Genomic DNA, 25,000 nt, shown 5'->3' with positions numbered 1-25,000 from the left:
TGTGTGTGTAACATTTTTTTTGCATTCTGGTTTTCTCCTCTAAAATATACTGTATATATATATATATATATATATATATATATATATATATATATATATATATATATATATATACATATTTACATATATACATATATACATACATATATATATGTATAAATATATAATATATATATATATAATATACAAATATATATATATATATATATATATATATATATATATATATATATATATACATACATAAGAGCTTCGATGTAGTCTGGCGTTACTTCAGAAAGGTGTATTGGTCTTGCAGCACATGAGCAATAGCTGGTTATTATGACCAACAAATGAATGTTTATAACAACTTTAAGTCGTAAAATGAATGGTAGTCAGACTTCAGGCTGTATACTAATTCCACGAAAAAGTAAAGCTGTAGACAATAAAAATAAATAAGTTATTTTTCTTTAGGATTAAAGCAACTAAATAATGAACTGTATCAACTAACCTAATACTACCTTGGAAATCAGTGTTCCCGTTATTATGTATGTCTGTTTGTGTGTATGTATGCATGTGTATGGTCACACGTGTAATGTAATTTCATATATATAACAAACACGTGTACATGCAGTCACACGTGTGTTTATAATTTCATATACGTAAACAAACACGTTATAAAAGTTTTTAAGATCGATGCAATAATGTCTTTAAATAACAAATGTAAGACATTAATACAAGTTTCAAGATCAAATATATGATTAAGCCTTGAATTCTTCTGAATTTCAACGTTAAAATTATTTGTCCTTCTATCAAGAAAACTGGAAAAATTATAGCATGATGAAAGTGAAATCTTTGTTTAAAAATGGTATCTCAAAGAAAATCGTATTCGGGGAGGAAAATTCTTATATCTTGAAGAGTATACTATAGAATGATAGGGAAATGTGTCAAACTATCTCGAATGAATAATTGGTATTTATGTTTTGGGTTTGGTTTAATTTTCTGTTGATTTAATTCATATTACATTTATCTATCTTCCTGCTAGTAGATTTAAGGTAGAACTTAAAAACTGATATTTCACGGGAAAATTATGAAAGATGTGTCTCGTTTTGTGCAACAAGTTATTCGATTTTGAAAGATAGGAATGTAACTTTTTCAGGCTGTATTGTTCAGCCTTGGAGGTTGTTTGTGATTTCCAATGGATACTTTATGGATTTAAAAAGAGAATGATTTCCCTTTAGAATAAAAAGTTAATTAAAGCTTATGCAAAGCTGGTAATATTTGTTTTAATTATCCATATTCTTTCGATCTACATAAAAAAGGGATATTTCATTATCTGAAACAAGACGAATGAAAAAGTCCAATGAATGAAATTCGTCACATTCTAACACACTTGATTTCTAGAGAGAGATATACGACACCAATAACTTAATGGGCGAACTACATTTCTCTTCCTCTTGGTTTTTATAGTTTATATGTGAAGGATCTAATTTAATGTTGTTACTGTTCGTGAAATATTCTATTTTGATTGTTTATTCTTCTCTTGTAGTTTACTAATTTTCTTGTTTCCTTTCATCACTGGGTTATTTTTCCCTATTGGAGCCCTAAGGCTTATACTGTAGTATCTTGCTTTTCCAGCTAGACTAATAATAATCATCATCATCTCCTCCTATGCCTATTGACGCAAAGGGCCTCTATAATAATAATAATAATAATAATAATAATAATAATAATAATAATAATAATAATAATAATGGTAGCAACAAAAACAATAATAATAGCAATAATAATAACAACAACAACAATAATAATAATAATAATAATAATAATAATAATAATAATGGTAACAACAAAAACAATAATAATAGCAATACTACTACTACTACTACTACTACTACTACTACTACTACTACTACTACTACTACTACTAATAATAATAATAATAATAATAATAATAATAACGAAAATCCTAAATCTTCACCACACACTAAATGACTGACATCCAGTTAAGGCCACCTTCCCTCGTCTCTCATTTCCGCTGAAATATGATTTAGGTCCCAACCACTTAGCTACCCGGAGGTTAGGTTCGTGCCTATATGGCACAACACCCAATGCCAATATTTTGACCATATAACTACATGAGCAAATGAGAAATCTGAACGAGAATGCAAGAATCCCTAAGCTGTTGAATTTGATTTGATTAGAATTAGCTTTCACTGAATCGGTCTGAATTCTACATCGATATCAAAGATTAATCACAATGCGACTTTGATAACAATTTCTATGTAGTCCATTATTTATCAAAAATGGAATACATAAGCTTAAAACGCAATATCCTATAATTACAACCCAATTGTTACCTATAGGTGTAAATGCAAGCACCTACAGTACGTGCTGAAGTCCCTTTTCTGTATCCTACCGAAGGGGACACTGTAGTGCTAGCAATATATGTATTGACAAACTTCAACATTTATATGGTTTATCAAATAGTTGTTTACGAAACTACTGCAAAATCCCGAAAATTATTTACAAAAAGGTAAATTTTCTAATTAGCAAAATAGTTTAAAATGAAAACTAAAGTTTTTATAGTTCATATAAGAGATATTTATTTTAATGTTGTTACCTTTATTAAAATAATTTATTTTTCCTTTTTCCCTTTCCTCACTGGGCTATTTTCCCTGTTGGAGCCCCTGGGCTTATAGCACACTGCTTTTCCAACTAGGGTTGTAGCTTAGCAAATAATAATAATAATAATAATAATAATAATAATAATAATAATAATAATAATCTTAACAGTTATTGTGGGGCAGAAACCACTCTCAGATATTTAACACTAGGATGCCCGGCTTTAGCATAGTGCCTGGATGCCCAAAGGGAGTCATTTTGACTCCCACGGGATTTTTTGGTTATTTCAGGAAATAATTAGTTTTCTATCATTTTCTTTTTATTATTATAACCAGTTTTGTATACAAACAATGTAATATTAATGTGTTCAATGTTGTTTTGTTAGAAATACTTATAACCAAATTTAGTTACCTACATGGATGCCCAAGGAGAGTCATTTTGACTCCTATATATTTTCAACCTTAACTATGTAAATAAAAGTTTACATATTGATTCTTATATTCATTATTACATAAACAAAGGGTGATTTTATTCAGTTGTAGGTCTCATAATATTGGTCTTAGGAAAAAAATGATAAAAGTTTAATTGGGCTGATAGATCTTTTATTTTTACTTGTAAAGCTTGGTAGAATACAAATTATCTTTCATGGTTCTCACTGTCGCAGGCACTTATCTTCTTATTTTATTCATGGTCCCTATGATACTGGTTCCCTTTTTCTTTAGTTGCTTGGCTAAGTTGACTGATGTAAAATAATTATCTGTTGTGACATTTCTCCCTTTATTCAAATAGGGATCCATTGGTCTCATGATCACATAATCAGCGACCCTCTCTTCTATAGGACGATGCTCTTCTTTACCTACATAAGGAAATCCATTCACCAGATATTTATTCTCCTTATCTACAGCTAACCAATACTTCTGACCGTACTTATCAGGTTTTGATGCCATAAATTGTGTAATAGGGCATCTTGCCTTACTAGGAAAGAGCTGCTCGTCAATAGTTATATTAGGGCCAGGTTTGTAGCAAGCAATGCAGTTATCTATAAATCTATTCCATACTGTAGAAAATAATACAAATTTGTCAGTTCTATCTCTCTGGACGTGTAGATTTATAGTCAAATAGCAAAAACCTTAGAATTTCACAGAATCTGTTTCTTGACATAGCTTGCTTGCATAGTGGAATACCCCATTTATCTCTCCAAAGGCTATGCACAGGACTGTCATTCGTACCTGCTACACCTCGGGCATACATAAAAGTAAATGCTTCAAGTTCTTCATCATTTAGAGAGAAATTTTGGCTTTTATTCTGTCTGGGAGCTTCAGCAATTGTGCGATTTTTGATGTGCTGTATTATGAATTTGTCAATCATTAGTCGCCAAGCACTTGCTGGGGTACCAACAGTGATACATCTTTTTGCATGGCCTGTAGGTCCAGGCATTTCTATAAAATATTTTGTTCTGACCGTCTGCCACCTGAGCATTTATCAGCCAGAATTCGCTTCCACTCTGTACCATCCGAAGCAATAATATCTTCCAAAATACTCTCTTCTGTTTCTTCATTTATAATGAAATGAACAGTTGATCTAGCATTAGGCTCTGCAACTTGGTTTGTAAAGTCTTGTACATGGGAACATGGACTACGGCCTAGTTTCCCTCGAAAACATGGGCTTTTTCCCCGTTTACCTCTACCTATAGAATATGGAATGGGTTTTTATAATGAAATAGTAAAGCATTCTGATATGAATTCATAAAAAATAAGTTTATAAAAACCATAAATTGAATACAGTCTTACCACTGAAATACATTTCTTTTCTTCCACTTTACTATCCGATGAACTGGATTCACTTTCATTTTGGTAATAATCATCTGAATCTAGATAATCATCTTCATACTCTGAGACATCTTCAGGAATATTATTTAGAGCAGAAAGAATCTGCTCCTGAGAAAGGCCGCCTCTTCTTGAAAATAATTCACCAAATTTTCTTTTCTCTCGTTCTCAGTGATAATAACAAACAACTGCTGCCATATGTATGAATGTTGCATTCATACAAGGATAATGAAAACGAGGAGAGAAAGTATGTAATCATTCGATGAATATCACTAAAATACAAAATGTTATGTTTCTTGAAAATTTCCAGTAAAAAATTTACTTGAATCACAAGGAAATGTGTGCATAGAATTAGAAAAATAGTGAAATACAACATTTGTCAGCTTGTAATAAAGCAAACATTATCTTATAATCTTCAACACATAATGTAAAATTATCAGAAAATGGGATTCCTATGATTTAAGAAGAGTTTCACAGAAAGGAGTCAAAATGACTCCCTTGGGCATCCTTTACAAAATCTGTAAAAATTATATCTAAAGTAATCCAGTAAATTTTCTACACTTGTATGATGTAATACTCTCAAAATCAATAAAAGTCACGAAAGGATTCATAAAAATATATGGAAGAACTCCATCGGGCATTCTAGTGTTAACAAATCTCAAACTTTTCATAACCTCCCCATGAACAAAGAGCTTCCATTTCAAAGTGGAAGACGACTTAATAATTGCAATAATTAAAAAATCTAATACGAAATAAATAATTTAAATGTAAGCAATTCAGTCAAAATGAACTATTTAAAAAAAAAATACATAATCTAAACAAAGAGAGAAATTCTACCTAAGCCTCTTATAAAAGAATAATCGAATTTATAAACAAAATTGATAAGCCAAACTACAAAAGAATTATTATTATTATTATTATTATTATTATTATTATTATTATTATTATTATTATTATTATTATTATTATTATCATTATTAATTATTATTATTCAGCAGACAAGCGAGTCGTGCATAAAGATTTTTCTTTTCACCTAGTTTAGTGGACAATAAACTATTATTATTATTATTATTATTTAAACTGCAACCCTAGTTGGATAAGCAGGATGCTATAAGCCCAAGGGCTCCAACAGGAAAAAATAGCCCAGTGAGGAAAGGAAATAAACAAATATATAAACTACTAGAGAAGTAACGAAAAATTTATATAAAATATTTTGAGAGCAGTAACAACACTAAAATAAATCTTTCATATATAAACTAAAAAGAAAGACATATGTCGAAATGTTCAATATAAAAATATTCGAGGCAAGTTTGAACTTTGGAAATAATAGAAACAATTCAGATGATTAAGAACAAAGTCTTCGCAAGGACGAAAAGACTGACATACGAGTATATGAGAATGTTGGGAGGATAGTGAAAAGCAGGCCATTGGGGAGGACAGTGAAAAGGAGGACATTAGGACTGAAATGCAGGCCATTGGGGAGGAGAGTGAAAAGCAGGTCATTGATGAGGAGAGAGAAAAGCAGACCATTGGGGACTAAAGCGAAAAGCAGGTCCTTGGGGAGAATAGTAAAAAGCAGGTCATTGAGGACTTGAGTGAAAGGCACACCATTGGAGAGGAGAGTGAAAACAGGCCATTGGTGAGGAGAGTGAAAAGTAAGCCACTGCAGTAGTTAGTGAAAAGACCATTGGGAGGGGGGGGGGAGACTAAAAAGCGGGCCGTTACCGAAGAGAGTGAAAAGGCGACCACTGGTGAGGGAAGTGAAAAGCGGACAACTTGGGAAGAGAGTAAAAAAAAAAAACGATTTGTGAGCAGAGTGAAAAGCAGGGCATTGGTGAGGAGAGTGAAAAGCAGGGCATTGGTGAGGAGAGTGAAAAGCAGGCCATTAGGGAGGAGATTGAAAAGTAGGACATCAGCGAAGAGAGTGAAAAGCAGGCCATTGGAAGGAGAGTGAAAAACAGACCGTTGAAGAGGAGAGTGAAAAGCAGGCCATGCGGGGATAGAGGGAAAATCGACCCGTTGGGAAAGAGAATGAAAAGCTGGCCATTTGGGAGGAGAGTGAAAAGCAGACCATTGAAGAGGAGAGTGAAAAGCAGGCCACTGGGGAGGAGAGTGAAAAGCAGGCCATGCGGGGGGAGAGGGAAAATCGACCCATTGGGAAAGAGAATGAAAAGCTGGCCATTTGGGAGAAGAGTGAAAACCATGCCATTGAGGAGAAGAATGAAAAGCAGACCATTGGGGAGGAGAGTGAAAAGCAGACCATTGAAGAGGAGAGTGAAAAGCAGACCATTGAGGAGGAGAGTAAAAAGCATGCCATTGAAGAGGAGAGTGAAAAGCAGACCATTGGGGAGGAAAGTGAAAAACAGGCCATTGGGGGAGGAGAGCGAACATCAGATAATTGGGGAGGAAGGTGAAAACCAGGCTATTGGGGAGGAGTGAAAAGCAGACCATTGAAGAGGAGAGTGAAAAGCAGGCCACTGGGGAGGAGAGTGAAAAGCAAGCCATGCGGGGGAGAGGGAAAATCGACCCATTGGGAAAGAGAATGAAAAGCTGGCCATTTGGGAGAAGAGTGAAAACCATGCCATTGAGAAGAATGAAAAGCAGACCATTGGGGAGGAGAGTGAAAAGCAGACCATTCAAGAGGAGAGTGAAAAGCAGGCCATTGAGAAAAAGAGTGAACATCAGATAATTGGGAAGGTGAAAAACAGGCTATTGGGGAGGAGAGTGAAAAGCAGAGACCATTGTAGAGGAGATTGAAAAACAGGGCATTGGGGAGGAGAGTAAAAAGCAGGCCATTGGGCACGAGAGTGAAAAACAGGCCATTGGGGAGATGCATGAAAACCAGACTATTGGGGAGGAGAATAGAAACCAGGCCATAAGGGAGGAGAATAAAAAGCAAACCATTGAGGGGGGGGGGGTGAGAATGAAAAGCAGGCAATTGGGGGGAAGAATGAAAAGCAGCCCCCTGTGGAAGAGACTAAAAAGATGGCCACTGGAAAGGAGAGTGAAAAGCAGGTCATTAGAGAGGATAGTGAAAAGCAGGAAAATCAGGTCTTTGGTGAGGGGAGTGAAAAACAGACCATTAGTAAGGAGAGTGAAAAGCAGGACATTGCAGAAGAGAGTGAAAAGATCACAGGGGATGAGAGTGAAAAGTAGGCCATTGGGGAAGAGAGCGAAAAGACGACCATTGGGGAAGAGAGTGAAAAGCAAGCCATTTGGAGGAGAGTGAAAAGCAGGCTATTGGGGAGGAGAATGAAAAGCAGGTTATAGATGAGGAGAGTAAAATGCAGGCCATTGGGTGGGAGAGTGAAAAGTAAGCCATTCGTTAAGAGAGTGATAAGCAAACTATTGTGGAGGAAATTGAAAAGGCTATTGAGGAGTAGTAAAAAGCAAACCATTAAGAAGGAAATTGAAAAGGCTATTGGGAAATAGTAAAAAGCAAACAATTGAGGAGGAAATTGAAAAGGCTAATGGGGAGTAGTAAAAAGCAAACAATTGAGGAGGAAATTGAAAAGGCTATTGGGGAGTAGTAAAAAGCAAACAAATGAGGAGGAAATTGAAAAGGCTATTGTGAAGTAGTAAAAAGCAAACCATTGAGGAAAAAATTGAAAAGGAGGCCATTAGGGAGGAGAGTGAAAATCCGACAATTGGGGAGAATGAAAAGCTGGCCATTTGGTAGAAGAGTGAAAAGCATTCCATTGAGGAGGAGAATGAAAAGCCGACCATTGGGGAGGAGAGTGAAAAGCAGACTATTGGGTAGGAGAGTGGACATCAGATAATTGGGGAGGAAAGTGAAAAACAGTCCAATGGGGAGGAGAGTGAAAATAATGTCATTGTGGAGGAGTTTTAAAAGCAGGCCATTGGGGAGGAGGGTGAAAAGCAGGCCATTGAGGAGAATGTAAAGCAGGCCATTGGGGAGTAGAGTGAAAAACCGGGTATTGGGCACGAGAGGGAAACCCACGCCATTGTATTGGGAGATGGTGAAAAGCTGACTATTGGGGAGAATGAAAAGTAGGCCATCTAGGGAGGAGAAGGAAAAGCAGGCCATTGGGAGGAGAGTGAAAAGCTTCCCATCGGAAAGGACAGTGAAATGCAAGCTATTTGGTAGAAGAGTGAAAAGCATGCCATTGAGGAGGAGAATGAAAAGCCGACCATTGGGGAGGAGAGTGAAAAGCTTCCCATCGGAAAGGACAGTGAAATGCAAGCTATTTGGTAGAAGAGTGAAAAGCATGCCATTGAGGAGGAGAATGAAAAGCCGACCATAGGGGAGGAGAGTGAAAAGCAGGCCATTGGGGAGGAGAGTGAAAAGCAGAATATTGGGTAGGAGAGTGGACATCAGATAATTGGCGAGGGACGTGAAAAACAGTTCATTGGGGAGGAGAGTGAAAAGAATGTCTTTGTGGAGGAGATTTAAAAGCAGGCCATTGGGGAGGAGGGTGAAAAGCAGGCCATTGAGGAGAATGTAAAGCAGGCCATTGGGGAGTAGAGTGAAAAACCGGCTATTGGGCATGAGAGGGAAAACCACGCCATTGTATTGGGAGATGGTGAAAAGCTGACTATTGGGGAGGAGAATGAAAAGCTTCCCATCGGAAAGGACAGTGAAATGCAAGCCATTTGGGGGAGGAAAGTGAAAGCCAGGCAACCTACCCACCCTTCCCAAGAAGGGCAAAACGAATGAACCGCCAAGAGCCTCTCGACACTCTGGAGGACATTCGTGAGAGTGACATTTGAAGACGGGATTACAAAAGGCTTAAAACTTGTGACGCCACCGACGAGTCTCTTCTCATTGTCTGTGGCCTTTCATGATAAGCAACAGAGCCGAGAACACAGACACTTCCGTTTCTTCGTTAACTTTCAGAGAGGAAAGAAGAAGGAAAAAAATAGAATAAAAGATTTTCTATTTCATTATTTTGATCTTAATAGAGAACGGATGTACAATGATCGAACAGAAGGGAAAAAAGTGAAGTAAAATAAGCAGTTTTTTACGAAATTACTGTTAATGAGGTATCGTTTGAGCTAGTTTTTTCCTGATATGGACTGAAAAAAGGTGTCTAAAAATCTGCAATATACATTATTTAATTTTCCATAAATTTGAAAAAGTATTTCTGGCACCAGAAATTTAATCATTCCTAGATAATTAGGAGAAAACTTCTTTCATATAAAAAAATTGGAAGTCGTGTTTCATTAACTAATGAATCATGGCAATGAGCGATTATGCAAATACGAGAGAGAGAGAGAGAGAGAGAGAGAGAGAGAGAGAGAGAGAGAGAGAGAGAGAGAGAGAGAGAGAGAGATTACCTAGCAGCTCCTTGTTTACTCCCTAAGCGAGACTTTCTCTACATTGAGTTGAAGTCTACTTGAATGCATTTTGCAGAAAGTTAAAGCTGAAGCCGGGCTGTGGCCAACTACGCTTTCCCAATGAAACACAACCTGCTACCCTTTCATAAGGATCTGAAATTTCAGTAATAATGTTTATTTAAGACTCTAAACCTGCAGTAACTAGTACTCAACGATTGAAATATAATTCCTGTTAGCCATTTTTTTTAATGACAAGATGAAAACCACGTAAAAGGTCATTCTATTATCTAATCATCTTCACTATATAATAAAGAGCAAGTGTCTGGCTATGTGTGTATATATATATATATATATATATATATACATATATATATATATATATATATATTCGGTCAAGCTCAACTTACCCAGTTCCTCTGACAAAGGGGTAGAGAGGAAGTAGTCATATCCTGGTGAGAGGGGATGCGTGTGCATGTATGTGCATATCTATCTAAATATTTATCTGTCATTTATGACGAGTCGCGTACACTACTTAATGAATAATGCTTTAGCGAAAAGCTAAACACGGTCTATTTCATCAGACCGAGGAAGATAAAGTAATTGTGAGTAAGAGTGCTTACATATTCCGTGTAAGTGGTACACTCAAGTACTCCTTGCGCTTGTCTCCCAACAGAACGAAATGATAACCATTCATAGCTGAAGATATTTCAAATTACACAAGCAACGACACGTATCTTTTGTAAAGCCTCACGCTAAAGATAATTTGAAGCTTTGGCCTTTGATAGTTCCATATCCCTCGAATCTGTTCCTCCTTCTGGGCTCATGATGGTTGTAAAGGAAGGGAAAAATTGCTTCCCTTGTATTTAATTTATTTCCTTATTTCCTTTCGTCACCCGGCTATTTTTCCCTGTTGGAGATCTTGGGCTTACATTTTCATGCTCTTCCAAGTAGGGTTATTGTTTGGATAATAATAATAATAATAATAATAATAATAATAATAATAATAATAATAATAATAACAGGACCAATTACAGATTTAAGACTTTGCCAATAAATATTGCCAACGTTTATCGTCTCCCACTTTTAATACTATGTCTGTACAGTAGATGGTGAAAAGTGCAATGTTGATCCAGAATTATGATCACTTCCAAAATTTCATGATTTATTCTGATGCATAATATCTATCCATTGTGAAAAAAAGGTGAAAATCCGATGTGTCAATTTGTTTTGAAGTAATCTTTAAAATTGTGAAAATTGCAAACCCGGATCTAGAATCCAGATCCGGTACCGGATCATTTCCCAAAGTTAATGGAGACGTCCATGACCTAATATATATATATATATATATATATATATATATATATATATATATATATATATATATATATATATATATATATATATATATCTGTGATGAAAATTTCGTAAAAGTACGTCAGTTTGTTTTAACGTTATTCTTAAAGTGGCAAAAAATGCAAATCAGGATCTAGCATCCGGATCCAGATCATCTCAAAAAATTAATGGGGCCGTCTTATAAGATCTATCTGCGGTGACAATTTCGTCAAAATCAGTCGAGTAGTTTTGACACAATCCTGTCTACAGACACACAGATATACAAATAAAGGAACGGACTCGAAAATATAAATAACAACAACAACAACAACAACAAAAACAAAAACAAAAACGACAACAACAACAACAACAATAATAATAATAATAATAATAATAATAATAATAATAATAATACGAGCTGGAGGTGGTAATTGTTTTCCCTTCACCATTTCCAGGAAATGTTTAAAGGAAAGAAATATGTGGGAATGCAAGGAACTGATTCCCTTATAGGATGAAAGAGAAGGGAAACTAGCTTGCAATATTAATACAGTTCGCTTGTCTACCATACTGTGCCATTTTACCTATAAGATTCAGAAACGTATCTTTTAACGATGGTGACACATGAACATTCACGCGCATGATTCTCTCTCTCTCTCTCTCTCTCTCTCTCTCTCTCTCTCTCTCTCTCTCTCTCTCTCTCTCTCTCTCGTACGAAGTCCTGCTTTAAAGCTAAACTAAAAAAGTTATAAAAATTTATCAATTTGTAATTGGAATTATTTCCTAGAAGACAAACGAAATGCAGTACCATAAACCTATCTCACCACTGTGGTGTTTTCCGTATCATCGTCTAAGAGTAACGTCAATCTCCACGAATTCCTTCTTCATATTGACGATAATTATCATTATTTATTAGTTATTATTATTATTATTATTAATATTATTATTTACTATTAATATTATTTAGTATCATTATTTACTATTAATATTATTTAGTATCATTATTATTAATTATTATTCACTATTATTATTTATTATTATTATTATTATTATTATTAGTTAAAGTACAATCCTATTTGGAAAGCAGGATGCTACAAGCCCAAGGGCTGCAACGGGGAACAATAGTCCAGTGAGGAAAGGAAACAAAGAAATATAAAATTACAAGCGAAGTAATGAACAATTAAAGTAAAATAAAATAAAATGAACAAGTATACCGAAACTGGATATAATTTGAAATCATAATAAATTACATGCCAAAGAATATACTGTATGTATGTATATATGTTTATGTCTATGGATGTCTTGCTAAGCAAAAATGTACCCAAGCGTGTGTAAATAGAATAATGCTTAAAAATTACGTTCCGTTTGTTCTTTATCTTTATTGGTGCAGTGCCGTTGGTGGAATATTCATAGCGAGACATTGTACCGTTATTGCTGGGGAAAATAACACCAAATGAATTTGTCGTGGGAAAGTGTGCCTGAAAGCGATATAGAAGGGCACGTGAATACAACTTTTTTTCAATATCTGTGCTTAAAAGCTTTAAAGGACACTCATAAATGGCAGAGGTAAGGGACAGTGACAATGCCCTAGCAAGCAGGACGATGCCCTAGAGCAGTGGTTCCCAACCTGGGGGAAATTTCCCCCTGGGGGGAAATTTGAAGCTTCCAGGGGGGAAATAATTATACTACCTACTAACTAAAACAAGCAGAAAATGTCCACATAGTACGTGCGGTAATTTGTTGTTAGCCATTCAATTGTGATATGATCATATCATTTCTCACTGACATGATATTCAAGGGGAGAATTGGAGTGTCATGCCCATTTCTGAGGCAGGCGAGTGGGCATGAGGGCTGGGCGGGGCATGAAGGGGGAAATCTGGATGGTTGAACTGGGTGCAGGGGGGAAATGACAGAAAAAAGGTTGGGAACCACTGCCCTAGAGACTGATCAATACATATGATAGGATCAGCGCCCAAACCCTTCTCCATCCAAGCTAGGACCAGGGAGGGCCAGTAAATAGCTGCTGATGACTCAGCAGATAGACCTATAGGCTACCCCCAAAACCTCAATCCTCAGTTCACAATGATAGTAAGGTTGCAGACACTAAAGGAACTAACAAGTTTGAGTTGGACTCGAACTCCAGTCTGGCGATCACCAGTCAGGGACTCATGAATGGCAGAGGCAAGGGACAGTGACATTGCCCTAGCAATCAGGACAATGCCCTTGAGACTGACCATATTTTATATGATCAGCGCCCAAGTCCCCTCTCCACACAAGCTAGGACCAGGGAGGGCAAGGCAAATGGCTGCTGATGACTCAACGGATAGACCTATAGGCTACCCAAAACCCCCCAACCTTAGCTCACAAGGATGGTAAGATTCCAGACACTAATGGCACTAACGAGACTGAGCGGGACTCGAACCCCCGACTGGCAAACACCAGGCAGAGACGTTACCAATCAGGCCACAACAACCCACGAAGCAAATAATAATAATAATAATAATAATAATAAAGGAACAAATAAATGTTATATAATTTCCTATTAGAGTTTCGTTAGCACCAGCTATCTCAGTTTCTTATACACATCATCCACAGTGGCCTATATTTACCTACCTAGATCTCGATCTATATATATATATATATATATATATATATATATATATATATATATATATATATATATATATATATAAATAGATAGATAGATAGATAGATAGATAGATATATGAGTATACGTAAACATATGTATGTATATATACATACATATAAAGATGTGTGTTCATTTTCACCTAATGAGCCATTTTTAACATAAAGGGTAGACTCCCGAGACCAACACATTTCACTGCCACATTCATCCTTTAACTAATGTCCGCGATCCGTCTAACTCTAAAAGGACGGGTAAATGTTTAGATATGCACATACACGCACACAGATTTCACCATTTCCATCTCTCCCCCTACCCGAGGGACGGGAGTTATAAGTCTAGCAATGACATTGGGCGTGACCGGAAAGATATAAAGATATATATATATATATATATATATATATATATATATATATATATATATGTATAAATATACATATATACACGATATATATATATATATATATATATATATATTTATACATATTATATATATGTATAAATATACATATATATATATATATATATATATATATATATATATATATATCCTATATTTTATAGGGGAGATATCAGTCGCTTATTACACCTAAACAGAAGGTTAACCAGAAGCGTCATTCACCTTTGCACTGTAAGGACTCATGAGCTTCCTGGATTCAAGTCTCTCCTTTTCACTAAATCTTTCACGTCATCTATTCATCTCTTTGTAGGACTTACCCTCCTTCTGTTACTAAGGGCGCATGCATACACACATACATACATACATACATACATACATATGTGGTCTGGCAGTAAGCGTTTCTGCGGGTATAACTAAAACCGCTGTACTCTGAAACCAGGTACAGAAAAAAGTTTAAAGATCTAGATAGATAGAGAAACAGATTGAATAGATTTACAGCAGCGTATTAGGTTATATTTCATAAATGGCAGGAAATAACACTACTAATAAGATAAGCGTCAGTTGGTGAAGAAATGTGATAAAATATTGTAATCATACAAGTAACGCAAACATGGTTTTACATACCAATGAAAAAAAACACATTGAGAGACTTAAAAATTGCTAAATAAGATCAGAGTTCTTGGGAGAGAGAGAGAGAGAGAGAGAGAGAGAGAGAGAGAGAGAGAGAGAGAGAGAGAGAGAGAGAGAGAGAGAGAGAGAGAGATTGCTGAATAGGATCATGGTTCTAAGAGAGTGAGAGTGAGGCATTGGAAGTGAATGCGAATATAAGGTGCAGTGGAGCAGGTTGGTTCAGGCGACCAAAAAAGATGGGAAAATTATTCCAGAGTAATGACGAGAGAGAGAGAGAGAGAGAGAGAGAGAGAGAGAGAGAGAGAGAGAGAGAGAGAGAGAGAGAGAGAGCTTAGTAAAATAGAAAAAAAATCAAACATTGCGTGAACAGAAATCTAGCGAATCTAATTTTCATGACAATTGCAAGGTTTGGAAGTTTCAACGAAAAACAAAGAAGGAATATCTGAGATCAACGAACCTCATCTCAAATAAAAAAAGATGTACACTAATTCAAATCATTCCTTTCTATAAAAAAAGACAGAGGGGAAGAGAGACAGAGGGAGAGAAAACAAACCACTTCATTAAACAACACCGTATACTATGATAAGAATATTTGTTAAATTAATTCAAGCTTGGAAGAATCATACCATAACAAAGGGGGAGAATTAAGGAAATCGGATGGTAAAAGAGACAAGATTACGAAATTTCTAAAAAGACGAAACAATAACACAAAGACGTCAATGAATTCTCGACGGAATCTAAGGAAACAAATAAAGTATGGAAATCATAATGCAGAGGAGAAAATGGGAATGGTCTCCTCCAGGGAGAACATATCACAAAGGAAAGCGACGAGAAGTGGAGAGAACTGAAGAAGAAAAAGTAGACGAGGAAAAACCTCATACTAGTAATTAAAAGAATGAGGTCCAAAGACGGGAAACGTTATAATAGCTCGTAAATTAAAGGTGAATTTTTAAGGGAAAGATGAGGGTACACTGGTCGAGCAATTCAAACAAATTACAGGCAGAACATTAAGGGTTGTGATCGACATTAACCTACATTGTGTAAAGAGAGAGATAGACATTTTCGCTTGATCGCTCGAACCAAACCAACCGAGTATGGTTGGCTCTTACTAGTACAGCTTGCTCATCATGGCCATACACAAACCCTTTCATCACGTTAAAGTATCCCCACTGAGAAAGAATATATATATATATATATATATATATATATATATATATATATATATATATGCATATATATATACATACATATATATATATATATATATATATATATATATATATATATATATATATATGTATGTATATATGTATATAATATATATATATATATATATATATATATATATATATATATATATGAACATATATCACAAGCACACGTGATTTTAATTAATGTAAATATCACCCACGAATGGCATTTAATACCGAATTCTATCTTGGGAATATATATCCACTTGGAATTCATTTTATGGTAACAGCTTCTGGCCGGGTGGTGATTCGAACCACCACCTGTACGGCTAGAAACCATGCTGGCAGGGACCCTACCGACTCAGCTATCAAGAGAGACTCTTGATAGCTGAGTCGGTAGGGTCCCTGCCAGCATGGTTTCTAGCCGTACAGGTGGTGGTTCGAATCACCACCCGGCCAGAAGCTGTTACCATAAAATGAATTCCAAGTGGATATATATTCCCAAGATAGAATTCGGTATTAAATGCCATTCGTGGGTGATATTTACATATATATATATATATATATATATATATATATATATATATATATATATATATATATATATATATATACACACACACACAAAACGCATTACAGTAAGAATCATATCAATTTCATTTCCAAACAACCTAGAGAATTAATAATATGGTTGCCTTTGGTCTTGGAATGAGTTCCTAACCATTTAAGGGGTATCTCGTCCCATAATCAAATCATCTACTATCTTTTGCAATTGCTCCCATGATTCACTAAACACACGAAGTAAAGAAGTAATATCCCAGGAGAAACCATCAATTAATATTAAAAACTATTCAGGAATTGTAGAGAGAAGCAACTAATGAAAATCCAGAGATTAATAAAGGGAAGAAAGGAGGATGGAATTGAGGTTCAAAGAACTTCAATGAGAACGTTTTATATTCCATGCAAATTATATATATATATATACGTATACAGTATATATATTGCATATACTGTATATAATATATATATATATATATATATATATATATATATATATATATTATATATGATGAATTTTGCACACTTAGGCGTGTTTTTCATATTCAAATAAACCACACACACACATACCCATATATATATATATATATATATATATATATATATATATATATATATATATATATATATGATACATTAATGTCTGTATTCTCTTAACGAGCTCGGGATTAGAGACCCAAAATTATATGGGTTATTTTAATATATATATATATATATATATATATATATATATATATATATATATAATATATATATATATATATATATATATATATATCTTCGAGAAAAATGACTGAAGAGAAGCAAAACCGGTTACGATTTAATTTCTATTTTTTTCCTTCTTTACTAACAACGAAATGTATTCCATTTAAAAATATATATATAAAATTGTAGATAATAAATATATATGAAAACACGGCAAACCCGAGCCAGGGAGAAAAGGGAGGAAAACGGACTAGGAGATACAAAGGTGAATGAAAGGTGTTTTAGCGCGGGTTAAAGGCGACCCCACAGTCCCACACAGCTCATATCCAGACCAGGACTCAACCGTGAAGCCAAGCTCTCTCTCGTCTCTTGTGCTTTGCAACTGCAACGAAAAAGCATAAAAACCGTCTCCTGGGAATAATGGAAATTGCTCATAAACATGCAATAGATGAATACGGTTCCATGAAAATTGGTAAAATATCTTAATACATCATTAAATCTCCTGCGCCTATTGACGTAAAGGGCCTCGGTTAGATTTCACCAATGAATCCTCTATGGATTTAGTCAGTCAATGGAAAGATGACAGAATGGTCCTAATATATAGGGTTAAAGTATAAAAAAACTGGAAATATTAGACCACATAAATAGTGTAAAAGTATAAAAATCTGGAAAATATTGGAACACATAAGCACAAGGTAATATGAAAAGTACATTTATATAGGAAAGAATGAATTATACAATAAAAAGCTTATATTTCAGAAAATGATAGACTATATACATACACGAATTGAGTTGTGCACAACTCGAGAAAAAATTTGATTCCTTCGACGCGATAAATTGTACACAATTTTACTTTTGCTAAAACCAACCACAAGTCAAAAGGATGAATCAGAAAAAAAACAACAATATAAAGTACACAATTCTATGAAATGGTATTCCACACACTGAAGACCACAAATTTAGGAAATTGGGCTACACAAAATTTAAAAAAAATATCGCTTTAGGGAAGAATGGTAGTTGGCCAGAAGTACAACAGAATTATGTATACCTAGGAAACTCCTTGAAGTCAGAGACCTGGTAAGGGTTTATTCATAAAATTGAGAAAAGATATTTGAATAGGAAATTAGATTCCACTTCTTTCATAACGGATATGAGACGTTTTAAGTTGAGCAATCTAGGGATTTAACAAAGGGATTTCCTTTCTTAATACGCAACTTAGGAAATACCAAAAGACCACGACTGTGCTCATTTTCAAAACTGGAATAGAAAGGGAAGACTCATTTTATAGAAATGGAGTCATTGAACTATTCCATGAAAAGTCTAATTTGATTTCCAGAGGCTCACATTGTAGTGATATTGATACTAATGGTAGAGAGAGACAGACTTTGCGGTACTGTACAAGTCAAAAGAGACATTTTGGGAAATTTTTTTCAGCAACCGTTTTTTTTTTTCAAAGACTCGATCACTGTCATATAGGCCTAGTCTTACTTATCTATTCGATTTCTTAAAATAAGAAAAATATTAGCCTTTGGCATTTCTTATTGAGGATATAAGGAAATGACCTCCCTGGGATAAACACTGTGGTTTTGCTGCTTAAGACGTCTCATTTCCGTTATAGATGAAGTTGAGTCCAACTGGTAATTCAAATATCTCCTGGCTAGTACAGTGGTAACGCGTTCGCCAGGCATTCGCAAGGCAGCAGATCGATCCCCGCCCTGGACCGTGAGTTTCAGCTGTTTACTTGGGAGGCCACTGCTGTGGTTGGGCACCACAGTGGGGGGTTGGGCTTGCCCAGCTGACGTTCTGGTGAGCAACTATTCTGATGAAACTGGAACTGAAACCAAACACCTTTAACTTTAACTTAACTTAACTTTCTGACTATTATAAGGATACTATACTACTAAATGATGGACCACTCGCACACACCCAATCAATACGTAATATATCAATATATAATATAATGGGGTTGTGGTGGCCGATGTGGTAACGTCCCTCACTGGTGAACGCCAGACTGGGGTTAGAGTCTCGTTCAAACTCATTAGTTTGTTTGGTCGCTGCAACCTCACCATCCTTGTGAGCAAAGGATGGGATGTTAGGGGGAGCCTATATGTCTATCTGCTGAGTCATCAGCAGCCATTGCCTGGCCCTCCTTGGTTCTAGTTTGGGTGGAGAGGGGGCTTGGGCGCTGATCATATATATATATATGGTCAATCTCTAGGCCATTGTCCTGACTTGATATGGTAATATTACTGTACCTTGCCTGTGCCATTCATGATCTGCCTTTAAAGCTTTAAATATGATGAGCCTTCCACAAGCATAAGAAATACTGCATGAAAAGGTGGTAGGAAAAGTTCAGGGAAAATAAATTTTTCTGGAAGGTGATGTATATAAAGTAAACAAATAAATGTTTGTAAAATTGGGGATGTTATCATATATAACTTTTCATTCATTTATGTAATTAATTCATAGGTTTCGTCTTTTCTCGAGCATGGTGGAGCTTTGAAATTAAAATTAAAATTATCAAAAGCAGTAAACCACCGGCCGATTCCTTGATTTCGTGAAAAATCATTATAATAAACCGCATGGCTTCGAAATACAATCTGATATATATATATATATATATATATATATATATATATATATATATATATATATATATATATATATATATATATAAATAAATATATATATATATATATATATATATATATATATATATACACAATGCCCAATATATACTTAGCATTATATCTTAAAATATTAGCGTATTCTCATTAAAAACATTGGACACGCCATAATCCAGGCATTGAAACACAAGAACAGGTTAGGTTGTTGTGGCCTGATTGGTAACGTCTCTGCCTGGTGTTTGGCAGTCGGAGGTTCGAGTCCCGCTCAATCTCGCTAGTGCCATTAGTGTCTGCAACCTTACCATCCTTGTGAGCTAAGGCTGGGGTGTTTGGGGGAGCCCATAGGTCTATCTGTTGAGTCATCAGTAGCCATAGCCTGGCCCTCCTTGGTCCTAGCTTGGGTGGAGAGGGGGCTTGGGCGCTGATCATACGATAGATGGTCAGTCTCTATGGCATTGTCCAGCTTGCTAGGGCAATGTCACTGTCACTTACCTCTGTCATTCATGAGCGACCTTTAAACCTTTAAACCTTAAACACGCCATAATCCAGGCATTGGGACACAAAGAACAGAAAACAAGCACTCCAAGCTTTAAAGAGCTGTCTTGTTAAGAAAGGTCAGTAGGGTTAAACAAGCAAGACGTATAAATATTAGGTCTCCAGTGACTGCCAGGAAGAAATGATCAATCTCAATGTATCTTAATGTTGTTACTGTTCTTAGAATATTATATTTTTCCTTGTTTCCTTTCCTTACTGGGCTATTTTCCCTGTTGGAGCCTCTTGGATTATAGCATCCTGTTTTTCCAATTAAGATTGTAGCTAGGCAAAAAATAATAATAATATAATGCCAACTTGGTAATTTTGACCCCAAACCTAATTTACGGTGATCCAGAGCCGTGGATTGGTCATTCTCTCCCCAATCCGGTCGAGCGTGATTGGTCGGATTCGGTCACGTGAGATAAGGGCGCCATATTGTATCCATTAGCTCTGCGCTGGTCTATCTTAACTTTTAACGTTTGTAAATAACGTTCTATAAGACCAGTGTACGTTATTATTTCAATCTAAATTCGTCATTAAATGAACATAATGACAAGTAATCGCATAAAATGTACAAAGTATTTAACTTTCAATACGATATTTAGTAGTTTTGTTTAATATTATATTCATATGTATTGTAATGTGAATATAATTATTGTGGAAGCTGTGATAGAGAGATAGAACAAAGGAGAGAGAGAGAGAGAGAGAGAGAGAGAGAGAGAGAGAGAGAGAGAGAGAGAGAGAGAGAGAGAGAGAGAGAGTGGTTTCTACTCCTCCGTCAACTTTAAATTAAAATGGTTTTCCCTTTGTCAAGCAACGTCAAAGGTACTATGATAGAATGAAAGGAATAAAGAAAAAAATACTAGATCCCAAACAATTGCCGAGACATGAAATGGATGGCTTAGAATGAACGACAAAGACTAGGAAGAAAATACTCGTAATGAACACGAAGATATAACCGAAGGAAGGGAGAGGTGAAGGATAAAATAAATGAAAATGAAGAGACGTAAACTAATGTGGGTAAAAATAGGCAAAAGGCAAAAACAACGATAATGTAGGAACTGTTTGATCTTGGCACATGTAACCATGCGCGTTATTCAAAGGAGAGAGAGAGAGAGAGAGAGAGAGAGAGAGAGAGAGAGATGTTATCTGATGAATAGTTTCCCATCGGTAGTATAAGAATTACCGTTTTGTGGCCCTCCCATTTTTTAATTTTCTAGTGATGTTCTTTTTTTTAGAGAGAGAGAGAGAGAGAGAGAGAGAGAGAGAGAGAGAGGAGAGGAGAGAGAGAGAGAAGAGAGAGAGAGAGAGAGAGCTCTTTCAACAAGTAATGCTACCTACAATAGTTGCGTAACAGCCAAAAACTAACTCCAAGCTTGGGGAGAGAGAGAGAGAGAGAGAGAGAGAGAGAGAGAGAGAGAGAGAGAGAGAGAGAGAGAGAGAGAGAGCTCTTTCAGCAAGTAATGCTACCTACAATAGTTGAGTAACAGCCCAAAAACAAATCCAAGCTTGGAGAGAGAGAGAGAGAGAGAGAGAGAGAGAGAGAGAGAGAGAGAGAGAGAGAGAGAGAGAGAGCTCTTTCAACAAGTAATGCTACCTACAATAGTTGCGTAACAGCCAAAAACTAACTCCAAGCTTGGGGAGAGAGAGAGAGAGAGAGAGAGAGAGAGAGAGAGAGAGAGAGAGAGAGAGAGAGAGAGAGAGAGAGAGCTCTTTCAACAAGTAATGCTACCTATAACAGTTGAGTAACAGCCAAAAACTAACTCTAAGCTTGGAGAGAGAGAGAGAGAGAGAGAGAGAGAGAGAGAGAGAGAGAGAGAGAGAAGAGAGAGAGAGAGAGAGAGCTCTTTCAACAAGTAATGCTACCTATAACAGTTGAGCAACAGCCAAAAACTAACTCTAAGCTTGGAGAGAGAGAGAGAGAGAGAGAGAGAGAGAGAGAGAGAGAGAGAGAGAGAGAGAGAGCTCTTTCAACAAGTAATGCTACCTATAACAGTTGAGCAACAGCCAAAAACTAACTCTAAGCTTGGAGAGAGAGAGAGAGAGAGAGAGAGAGAGAGAGAGAGAGAGAGAGAGAGAGAGAGAGAGAGAGCTCTTTCAACAAGTAATGCTACCTATAACAGTTGAGTAACAGCCAAAAACTAACTCTAAGCTTGGAGAGAGAGAGAGAGAGAGAGAGAGAGAGAGAGAGAGAGAGAGAGAGAGAGAGAGAGAGAGCTCTTTCAACAAGTAATGCTACCTATAACAGTTGAGTAACAGCCAGAAACTAACTAAGCTTGGAGAGAGAGAGAGAGAGAGAGAGAGAGAGAGAGAGAGAGAGAGAGAGAGAGAGAGAACTCTTTCAACAAGTAATGCTACCTATAACAGTTGAGTAACAGCCAAAAACTAACTCTAAAGGGGCCCATCAAAATTTTGATGCAAAATTTTGATGCATAATTGCCCACACACGTATAGGCGTTTTTCCCATCAAAATTCAGTATCGTCAAAATCTTCGACATGGATGCATCAGTGGCCATAGCACTAGTGTTGGCATTGGACTCTGATAAACATCCTAGTAAACGTTGGAAATGGACATCAAAATAAATCTTTCATATATAAACTATAAAAAGAGACTTGTGTCAGCCTGATCAACATAAATACATTCACTGGTAGTTTGAACTTTTGAAGGTCTTATCCCTCAACATTCGCCGACAACCCCAATGACTAAGCGCTATACACGAGACTAAGGACATAAGTATACACATTACAGACCATTCCAAATCCCTGTAATAAAATGCAGGTCTATATATATATATATATATATATATATATATATATATATATATATATATGTATGTATATATACCGGTATAAAAATATAAATCGATTCATTTGAACGTGAAATGTGTGAAATAATACGTTAACCAATTAAATGATCTACCACGATATAATAATAATAATAATAATAATAATAATAATAATAATAATAATAATAGTAGTAGTAGTAGTAGTAGTAGTAGTAGCCATCCTAAAACAATATGAATAACAAAACAAAGAACAACAACAACAACAAGAGTTCTTCGTTGACAATGAAACCTGTGATTACAAATAGTTAACACTTAAAAAAACCATAATTTTAATCGGAAATTCTCGGTAAAAATATAATGTTTTCGGTCATTTACTATTTACTATTAATTGCCAAGCTACAACCCTAGTAGAAAAAGCAGGATATGCTACAAGCCCACGGGTCCCAACAGGGAAAATAGCCCAGTGAGGAAAGGATACAAGGAAAAATGAAACATTTCAAGTTTTTCAGTATATATATATATATATATATATATATATATATATATATATATATATGTGTGTGTGTGTGTGTGTGTGTGTGTATGTGTGTGCGTGTGTTTGTATGCATATATTTCATAGATATATGTGTGTATGTGCACTAATACAAAGAAATCCTGCATTTTTTCATTCGTGGCTAAAGAAAAATTAACCGTAACCAGAGAGATGGATCCAATGTAGCACTGTCTGGACAGTCAAAGGACCCAATAGCTCTCTAGTGTTAGTATTTCAACGGGTGCAAGAAAGAGGTAGAATAATCAAAGGGTTGAATAATAAAACGATCAAATAAGTAAAAGGGTCAAATAAATAAGGGGTTGAATTTGCAAGGAGTCGAATAAAAAAAAGGTAGAATAATCAAGGGGTCGAAAACTTCAATCAAAAATTTATTTTCGGTCTCCTTCTTCACAGACATGGTGATCCTATCTCCTCGTCAGTCACCTGCGAACTAAAAAGTTTGATCAAAATTTTGACAGGAGCCCACACACCCATCAAAAATTTGACGACTCGTCAAAAAAAAATCAAACGGATTTGATCCATCAAAATTTTGCTTCAAATCTTTTTTTGACATCAAAACGTCCCACACACACTCAAATTTTGCATCAAAATTTTGATGCAAAATTTTGACGCTTTTTTTGAACGTGTATGGGCCCCTTAAGCTTGGAGGGAGAGAGAGAGAGAGAGGAGAGAGAGAGAGAGAGGAGAGAGAGAGAGAGAGAGATAGAGAGAGAGAGAGAGAGAGAGAGAGCGCTCTTTCAACAAGCAATGCTACCTATAACAGTTGAGTAACAGCCAAAAACTAACTATAAGCTTGGAGAGAGAGAAAGAGAGAATATTACCTGGATCGTATACCTCTCAGTTACCCAGAGCTAAGCTTCCTTTGAAGGGCTTACGAGAAAAGCAGCTTTAGAGAACTATATACTACTCAACTATACAAAAAATTTTCCCTCTCCAATAAATAAAATGTGGAAAACACTAAACATGTCAAAAGTAATTTCCATTTCTAAGAGAACTTCAAAATTACGACCTTTAGAATAGGCAAAAATTTTTAACTATTTAGTAATACATTTCCAAATACGGTCATTGGAAAGTAAGGGAAAAAAAGGGGGCCTCTATTCGGCAAATTTAGCGAACCGCAAAGCAACACCTTTTATCCGATATCAAAACTCGATGGGAAAAAAATTAGGTTGAGAGGTGAACAAACAGAGTTCACCTCTTAATTACACCATCGAAAAACAATTTAACGGTAGTGCTCGCTTCTCTCTCTCTCTCTCTCTCTCTCTCTCTCTCTCTCTCTCTCTCTCTCTCTCTCTCTCTGTGTGTGTGTATGTAGA

General features: G+C 35.7%; 2 protein-coding genes across 2 annotated transcripts in view; one reads left to right on the top strand and one right to left on the bottom strand.

Annotated features, from left to right (window-relative positions):
• Nucleotides 1–3,272: 3,272 nt before the first annotated feature.
• LOC137634204 (uncharacterized) lies at nt 3,273–4,041 on the bottom strand. Its single transcript, XM_068366475.1, has 2 exons — nt 3,834–4,041; nt 3,273–3,661 (listed from the first exon to the last, which is right to left on the bottom strand). Exons 1-2 carry the CDS (start codon nt 4,039–4,041, stop codon nt 3,273–3,275), a joined length of 597 nt encoding a protein of 198 aa, XP_068222576.1.
• A 3,374-nt stretch (nt 4,042–7,415) lies between these two features.
• LOC137634203 (uncharacterized) overlaps nt 7,416–25,000 on the top strand; it is a 43,506-nt gene continuing 25,921 nt past the window's right edge. Inside the window, exon 1 of the mRNA XM_068366474.1 lies at nt 7,416–7,582. Coding sequence (XP_068222575.1) covers nt 7,416–7,582 — 167 coding nt within the window. The remainder of the gene's footprint in view (nt 7,583–25,000) is intronic.

Source organism: Palaemon carinicauda, chromosome 44 (assembly GCF_036898095.1).
Source record: "Palaemon carinicauda isolate YSFRI2023 chromosome 44, ASM3689809v2, whole genome shotgun sequence".
Taxonomy (NCBI): domain Eukaryota; kingdom Metazoa; phylum Arthropoda; class Malacostraca; order Decapoda; family Palaemonidae; genus Palaemon; species Palaemon carinicauda.
The sequence above is the reverse complement of the archived record's forward strand: the minus strand, read 5'-3'. Positions and strand labels throughout refer to the sequence as shown.